Source organism: Quercus lobata, chromosome 7 (genome assembly GCF_001633185.2).
Source record: "Quercus lobata isolate SW786 chromosome 7, ValleyOak3.0 Primary Assembly, whole genome shotgun sequence".
Taxonomy (NCBI): Eukaryota; Viridiplantae; Streptophyta; class Magnoliopsida; order Fagales; family Fagaceae; genus Quercus; species Quercus lobata.
In genome coordinates this window covers 43,931,109-43,939,329 of record NC_044910.1, presented here as the reverse complement: position 1 = coordinate 43,939,329, position 8,221 = coordinate 43,931,109, and the positions used below count along the sequence as shown (strand labels likewise).

Here is an 8,221-nt window from a genome sequence, read left to right as displayed (position 1 = left end):
TTGGTGATGTTTTTCGCATACTTATCTAATCCCTTCACCTGTTTGATAAGATTGTGATATTCTTCTTCATTTAATGATGATAAAGAAATATGACTCTAATAAGTTTTGAAAACGAGCACTAATCTCTTTTTCCATTCGATAAAATTGTGATATTCTTCTTCGTCTAATGATGATAAAAAGATACGGCTCTAATAAGTTTTAAAAATGCATACCAATCTTTTCGTCTATCCACTAAGATTGTGATATTCTTTTTCGTCTAACGTTACAAAAAGATCCGACCTTAATAAGTTTTGAAAATGAGCAGGAGTACTTTGAATTTCAACATTTAATTCAAATTAGTGGTGCTAGATTTTTTGTATCGTTTTTACATTGGGTTGGGAAGATTTGAAACGTTTGGTGTATATCATTTCATATATTTTGCTTTCAATCAACATCCTTAGATTAATCGTCATCATAATCACCTCTCTATTCGCGACGAATATCAGACGTTCCTATTAAAGTGTGGTAAGATCAACGTAGAACATAAGTTGAAATTTTCGTATAAAACAATTAATCATCATACCCTAGAGTCAATTTTGTCGACGTGTTAGGCCCTATAGAAAATGAAAGTCAGGCAAATTCAGTGTATTAAAATTTAAAATTGTCAAAACTCATTAAAATCAGTACTAGTATAGTAGTGCATCACACATGCCGCTTTTTTTTATTAAATACATAATCTTATAGTAATAATATTTTAATTAATCCTCATTAATTATCAACCCCATGAGTATGAGTGACACCCAGACTTGGACCTTTGGGCTCTCAATTGAATAATTGAATATATTTCAAAAAAAAATTATGAATGATTGAATTGATGTGAATAAGTGCATTTAAGATATTTATTAATTACAATTTTTAAAATATTTTAACATAAAAAATATAAAAAATTGTCAAAAAAAAAAAGTTTTTTTTTTAAATAAAAAAATTTTCTAAACTAATATCTTTACGTCGATCTATAAGGAAAAATAAAGTCATAAAGGGCATTTTTTAATTAAGCAGCCATTTCGTACCAAAATCCATTAATTGTAACCGTAGGATCTTCCTACCTAATTGAAAAAAAAAGCCAATCTCAGCCATCCATTTCCTTAATTTCTCAGATCCAACCTTCAACCGTCGATACATTGCCCAACAAAAAAAAACTGTCCGAGTAACTAAGCTTAAGTAACCGTCATGTTTGTCCATTTAGGACAATCTGAAACCCTCCGACGGTCCGTACGAGGTCCCTCGAATGGAAAGTTGTTCGACGTTTAACCTTCGAAATTCACTGTATAAAAAAGCGTGAAGTGCGCGAGAGTTCTTTTTTTCTTTTTCTTTTTCTTTTTTTTTTTGTTCTTTCCTCTCAAATTTTTGTTTTTCCTTATCTGACTGAGTGCTTCATCGTCATCATCTATATATCGCATTTACACCATCCAGTTATAGAGCAGTGACCTGTGGAAGAAAAAAAGACCCTTTATAGTTTGTGACCCATTATCTCTTTTGGACTAAAAAAGCTTAAGGCTTTTTGGATTGAATTGGTAGCAAATCGAAGGTGATTGATTGATGGATTCATTGGGGTGAGTTCTTAATCTGATACTTCGTAGTTCATCGTGTTTACTGTATGCTTCAATGTTGAATTATTGTATTGTGAATTATTTGATGTTTGGTGCTTTTTTTATTTTTTATTGGTTGGTTGGTGGGTTTGTATTGAATTTTCTTCTTGGTTGAGGATTTTGGATTGTTGAAGCTTGTGGCTTGAGTTTGTACCAACTCCCTTTTTTGTTTGTGTTTGATTGGAAATGGTTTGTAATTACCAAGTTGTAGATTTTTTTTTTTTATATAGATGGGATTGTTCCAATTTATTGTTGTTGTAATTTATTTTATTTTTTTTGGAATAAGAGCTTTTCTTTGTTTAATTCGCCTTTTGTTTTGTCATTGTTTGTAATAGGTTTTATCTTTGGATTAATTTCTATTATATTTCCTATAGAGATTAGTGGCATGGTTCTTGCATGTGTATGTCTCACTCTTATTATTATTATTATTTTATAAAGGGGGTTGGGGGAGCTTTTTGTTCATGCGTGTGTATATTCACCAGAAATTTTTTTTTGTTGCCTTTTATCTTTTTAGTAGTTTGTGTGTGTGTGTGTGTGTGTGTGTGTGTGTGAGAGAGAGAGAGAGAGAGTTGATTGTTGAACAAGTCATTTTTCAAGTTTTCAACTTTATTAAAGCAAAGGGAGCGAAGGATGATGGTGAACAAAGACATGCCGTCTTGTGATTTAATAAAGGATATGAGTGACTACAGTATGGTGATAAAGTTGCAATAGCCCTGAAATAGAATACTTGGTTCAAGTATATTCTGACAAATGAAAATGAAAGGGGAAAAAAAGTAAAAAAAAGAGGATGTGTTCTTAGATTGATATGAGTCATATGACAAGGAAGTAACTTGTTTAGCTAAACCATACTTTAAGTCTTTGCGTTAAAAAGTAATGGTAGTTGAATTTGGGACTATCTGCTAAGTTAACTGGTGCATTGTTCCATTTTTTTTTAATAATGATATACTAAAGATCCTCTTTAAAAAAAAGTATAGTTAATGGTACCAAAGTCGTTTGCTTTAAATTTCTTTTTTGCATGTATGGTATGTAATGTAAGCAAGTAAAAAAAAAAATTATTTCAAGAAATCTTGCATGCTTTGGAATTGACAAATCTGAATTAAATAGATCATCTACGCTTCCTTTTCTTTGTTTCCCTTATGTATTTTGCGGTAGAATATATTTAAAATAGACGCATCAGTTGAACTTTTTTATTGTAGTAGCTGATTCAGGTAAGCATATTTCTTTAAAATATTTTATTTTAATACACATGATTGGAGTTGAACTTGGGGAATGCATCAGCTGGGGAAATTTCTCTAATTGGATTATCTATTATATTTATAATGTTTTTAAGGATATTAAGTGTCGCCTCCCTGTCAATTCATGATAGACTAGATACCATCCTTATTATTTTAACTTTGTCACATTAAAGTGGAGCATCTTCTAATCTCTGAACAAGCTTAGTATACACAACCATGCATTAACTTTAAGCTGAATTACTTGAACTGGGGATCGTTACTGCAAATATTGAATGGTTTAAATGATTCTGAAGTAGTTTCTACTTCTCAGCTTAGGAAGAACTCAATTATATTCAACCCTTCTGCTCTGCAGTCTTCAAGTTCAAGTGCTACACCTGGTTTGACAAGAATAATTGCATGTCATGTTTTATTAGGATTTTGATTTATTGCAGATATATATCATTTCTCTTAGATGATTGAGAGCTATTTGGACAGATTTCCCTAATTGGTCAAGTAATCCTGGAAGTGGCTTCCTTTGGGAATGAGAGATCTTATGCATGAACATTCAGGGTTCTTTGAGTGGGGCCTTCAACTTTTTAATGGTGATCCCATCAATTCTGGGTATCAAGGTGAGATAGTACATCATAGTGCTGATGATGTTTATAATGAACATTATCAAGAGCATTATGACACAGATTGTAGTCATACAGATTGTAATCATTTGGAGAATGATGAGATTATTGCGAGAACCCTTCAAGACGATTTTTCACAACTAACAGTCTCAGAAGCATCTGGTTACTCTCATGTTGTAGAAGATCACTATCAAGCATCCAATCTTGAACATGATTGGCGTAGTCCATCAACAATGAACTACCATTGTTCAGGTATTTGGTTAAGCTGCCGCTTGCATATCTGTGACAGTCATCAGCTTACCTATTTTAGTTATATTGATACTTTTTATACAATATGCAGACTATAATCATGGCCAGGAAGAAACTGATGATGCAGAGCCTTCTACTTCATGTTCTAGCCCTGGTGATAGAGAGGAGTATCCTTATTCTCCGGAGCTAACTGAGGAATATTTGCTCGATCAAATGATCCCCATTCCTGTAAGTTTAGCTTACATAAAGTATCATCACAACTTGTAAGATCCTGTTTGATATAGCTATTGATGAAATACACTGGAAATCTCATTTTTCCCCTACCAAGAATTATTGTGAATTTATCTTTCTTTCTTTTTTTTAAATAAGTTCCCGACGAGGTTGTTTCACGGCTCCTTTGACGTATTAAGCATGTTTGTTTCTAGAGCAACTGAATGCTTTTTCATGTATGAGCCTATTGAGATAGTTAACATCTCCCTTTTTTATTAATTGATATACAAACAGGTTAACAAATTTTTTGATAAAATATTTAAATTACTTAATAAGTTAATATTCAGATAACCTTGCAATACAATGTATGGCAGCTCCTTATTGATGTGATCCTGAAAAGTTAAACTCGATAATTAGAGGCTGGCTACATTTTCTATGTTTTGTTTTTCCTTGTCTTTTTAAAAAGCAAGCTTGAATGCAAGAGCTTCCCCTAGTCTCCACTCCATTTCTTATCTTGTGAGCTTTGACCCTTATTTGTATCCTCTATTGCTTCTTTAGTTGCATCAAGAGTATTGGAGTTGTGTCTCTTTTCCAATTTTATTTTTGTCGGACAAGTCATAATTCATATTCGATTGCTTATTAGCTTTTAACTTATGGTTGTGTTGCAATTGTTCTTAATGTTGTTATGCATGTATGACCGTGTTAAATGTCACACTTAAATTTGTTTTGTGTTACAGCATGTTCCTAGAATTAATGGAGAAATTCCTTCAAGTGATGAAGCGACTTCAGATCATCAGAGGCTTCTGGGAAGGTATATCAATGCTTCTCATTTTTATTTTGGTCATGCTGTGTACTGTGAATTTAATTTAGATATGATTTTGACAGTTGATGCTGTGTATTTAGATTACAGACATATGACTTCGTAGAACGCACAATTCAAGGAGATGGTAATTGTCAGGTTAGTTCTGCAAGTTTTTCTTCTTCTGTTTTTGTATCTTTCTCCTTAAGCATCATAGCAGTTCTCATCAGGGTCCGTCAGTCTGTAAATTATAGTCTGTGCTTCAACTGTTGCTTCTGTTGAATAGCATTTATTAATTTTATGATTTCTTTTCCCAGTTTCGTGCTTTATCAGATCAATTATATCAAACACCTGACAACCACAAGTTTGTAAGACAACAAGTTGTGAGCCAGGTTTGTTGGTCTTGAAATAATCTACTCTTGGTTTTTTTTCAACTTGAATTCTCAGAGCTTACATGGATCTTGATGTAACATTTACTTCAATGGTTTGTTGTCATCAGCTTAGGTCTAACCCAGAGGTTTATGAGGGCTATGTTCCCATGCAATATGAGGACTATTTGGAGAGGATGTCCGAGTACTTATCAAACTCCTTTCCTTTTCTTGCTCTTTTAATGCTTATATTTAGTCTAAGGATGCCTGATGTTAGACTTTCATTTGAATAAAACCAGGAGTGGTGAGTGGGGTGATCATGTTACATTGCAAGCAGCTGCAGATTCGGTATGGTTTTTGTTTTTCATTTTCCTTTCCTTTCCTTGAATTCTGTCGATCTTCTTTTTTTTTTTTTTTTTTTTTTTTTTTTTTTATATGAATGTTGGAACATGGAAAGTTTTCTATTTTTGGTTTGAGTTGTGCCAAAGCTCATACATACATATGTGTGCGCATGTATACACTCTCCTGAGCATATTGTAATTATGTACGTAGTGACAAGTGAAGTTATATTACAGCTTTTGGCAGTTCAAGTCATACTTTTTTTGTTTGTTTCAGAAATTTGAGCAAATCACAACTTATCCACATGTGGTTTGACTGAAATTTAAGTTGTTTATCTGCGATTTAAAATTTGACACTTTACCCCGCTAAGATTTGACCAAAATTTAAGTTACTTAACTGTGATTGAAATTCCATGATGCAAGTGTTTCGATGGATAGTTTTTTATCTTGTATTTTTATGTTTTTTGTGTTTTTGGAGGAGAGACAAATAAAAGTGGAGCAAAATTATATATTTAGCTCCGTTTTTAATAGAGGTGGGTTATAAAAATCTAATTGAGCTAACCTCAGGAGGGTAAAGTGTCAAATTTCAAACCACGGGTAAGTAACTTAAATTTTGGCCAAACCATAGGTGGGTAAATTGTAGTTTGCCCCAAAAATTTTGACATTTTACCCAGCTGAGGTTTGACCAAAATTTAAGTTGCTTAACTGTGGTTTGAAATTCTATGATTCAAGTGTTCCAATGGATAGTTTTTGATCTTGTATTTTTATGTTTTTTGTGGTTTTGGAGAAGAGATACATAAAAGTGGAGCAAAATTACATATTTAGCTCCGTTTTTAATGGAGGTGGGTTATAGAAATCTAACTGAGCTAAGCTCAAGTGGGTAAAGTGTCAAATTTCAAATCACAGGTAGGTAACTTAAACCACAAGTGGGTAAATTGTAATTTGCCCCAAAAATTTTGACTTCTCAAAACATCGATCCATATCTAGGACTGGATGATAAGGCTTTTGATATCTAACATCATGTTCTTCATGTCATATTTTTTATATTTCCTATTTTAAATATTATTATCTGTCGTGTTACATTTTGTAATTACCAAAATAGTCAATTGAAAAGTTTCTGTCAGTTATTTAAATAATTGGTCTTCAATTTGAGAAGTTTTTGTACATTTAAAGAAATTTAGTGGGAATGTGACAAATTTTTGAGAGATTGCTCTGATGAAGCTTCTTTGTTACTCTAATTCTCTTTTCTCTCATTCTCTTAAATCACTATTAGAGCATTATCAATAAAGGTATATATGCATATCATTTGTGGCTAATACTTGAATAATTGTTGCAGTTTGGTGTGAAAATTTTCGTTGTGACATCTTTTAAGGATACCTGTTGCATAGAGATTCTTCCTAATTTCCAGAAGCCAAAAAGAGGTGAACTTCCAGTCTCATTAATTTTTGTTGGGAGTGTAGACTGTGTGTTGATCATTATGGCTTCTGGTAGCTTGCTGAAGACTTTTCTGCTGATTCTCCTTGCGAGTCCTATATAAAAATCTCTATCCATATCTTTTAACTGATTATCTCTCTCCTTTTTCCCATGCTTCTTTTTCCTCGCATTATGTTGTTCCTAGTAATACTGTAGGACCCTAACCTCAATTTATATTCATGTACAATTTACTTCCATAGTAGCTTACAAGTTGCTTTATGGTTTTTAGAACTTGTCACTTATAACAAATTTACTAGCTGCACCATTAATCTTTATGCAATTTAATTGGGATTAAATCTTAGTTGAGTTTGATTTGCATAAGTTTTATGCATTTCTTGTTTTGTGCAGTTATTTTTCTGAGTTTTTGGGCAGAGGTGCATTACAACTCGATAAATCCTCGAGGAGGTAATTATCACCATTCCTTTTATGCTAGTCTGTTGTGGGCAAAAGGTACAGAAGTTTGAAATTATGCCCCTAACAGCAGACTGATTTGGTTAAACTCAACCAATTTGAGTGATGCTCCAAGCTAGCCTGCTGTGAGGGAGTGATCGATTTTGGCCTTTTGGGTGAAGAAGTCATTAATGGACTATTGGAAGCACAATTTATCTGTCTCTACTCTTTGAAATCAGGCCCAGCTTAAGTTTTATATGTTTAAGAAATTTAGTTCTGCTTCTTTGCAGGGCTTGTCATTCCTAGAGTTTGACAAAGCCTTCTGTCAGATTTTTCACTTTATGCTTCCAAAAGTAATGGATGCCTTATTGTTTTGATTTGTAATTCAGGTCTTCCCTCAAATGAGTCTAGAAAGAGGAAAAAGTGGTGGATATTTGGGAATAAGAATTAGGAGATGTTTGATTGGCTTCAGCTGCTTCCTTTTTTTTTTTTCCCCGGATAATTACATTGGGAGATGGGGGATTTTAACCCTAGACGTCTCTATTCGAAACACCAGGAGGTGCCACAGTTGAGCAGCAAGGCTGTTGGTGGCATTCCTCCTTTCTGTTCATGTTACTGTTGCTGCTTAATTTGTACATGTTGCTTCCATGGTTAGAAGAATTGATCCAAATTCTCATACTTTCATAATTACCCATTCTGGGCTGGATCAATTCGTTTGAATAACACGGTACTTCTTCTACATTGTACTTAATGTACGCACAATCATGGTTACTTAATATACGCACAATCATAGTTTTGTTTGCGCTTGCTACTTCTACAGTTGCATGTGCTCGTGACATTTATAGAAAGAATTCAACTTAAAGGTGTTACTTTTTTTCAAATTATTTTTTGAAATTGAATGGAGTTGATTGGGTTTAATT

General features: G+C 33.1%; 1 protein-coding gene across 3 annotated transcripts; it reads left to right on the top strand.

Annotated features, from left to right (window-relative positions):
* The first annotated feature begins 1,176 nt into the window (after window positions 1-1,176).
* On the top strand, window positions 1,177-8,177 carry LOC115953740 (OVARIAN TUMOR DOMAIN-containing deubiquitinating enzyme 12-like). Of its 3 annotated transcripts, XM_031071507.1 has the most exons (12): window positions 1,177-1,592; window positions 3,338-3,471; window positions 3,553-3,726; window positions 3,815-3,951; window positions 4,671-4,744; window positions 4,837-4,891; window positions 5,050-5,124; window positions 5,232-5,305; window positions 5,400-5,448; window positions 6,775-6,859; window positions 7,260-7,316; window positions 7,691-8,177. In XM_031071507.1, exons 2-12 carry the CDS (start codon window positions 3,384-3,386, stop codon window positions 7,750-7,752), a joined length of 930 nt encoding a protein of 309 aa, XP_030927367.1. In that variant the 5' UTR covers window positions 1,177-1,592; window positions 3,338-3,383; the 3' UTR covers window positions 7,753-8,177. The 3 variants fall into 3 exon arrangements, with proteins under 3 accessions (XP_030927367.1, XP_030927365.1, XP_030927366.1); XM_031071505.1 differs by having other exon boundaries at window positions 1,178-1,592; window positions 3,338-3,726; XM_031071506.1 differs by having other exon boundaries at window positions 1,178-1,592; window positions 3,295-3,726.
* Window positions 8,178-8,221: the final 44 nt, after the last annotated feature.

Coding starts and splice junctions, on each gene's coding strand:
- LOC115953740 (XM_031071505.1), top strand. CDS start 3,384: ATGAGAGATCTTATGCATGAACATTCAGGGTTCTTTGAGTGGGGCCTT. Junction 4,892..5,049: donor AAGGAGATGGTAATTGTCAG/GTTAGTTCTGCA, acceptor TTCTTTTCCCAG/TTTCGTGCTTTATCAGATCA. Junction 5,306..5,399: donor TATTTGGAGAGGATGTCCGA/GTACTTATCAAA, acceptor GAATAAAACCAG/GAGTGGTGAGTGGGGTGATC.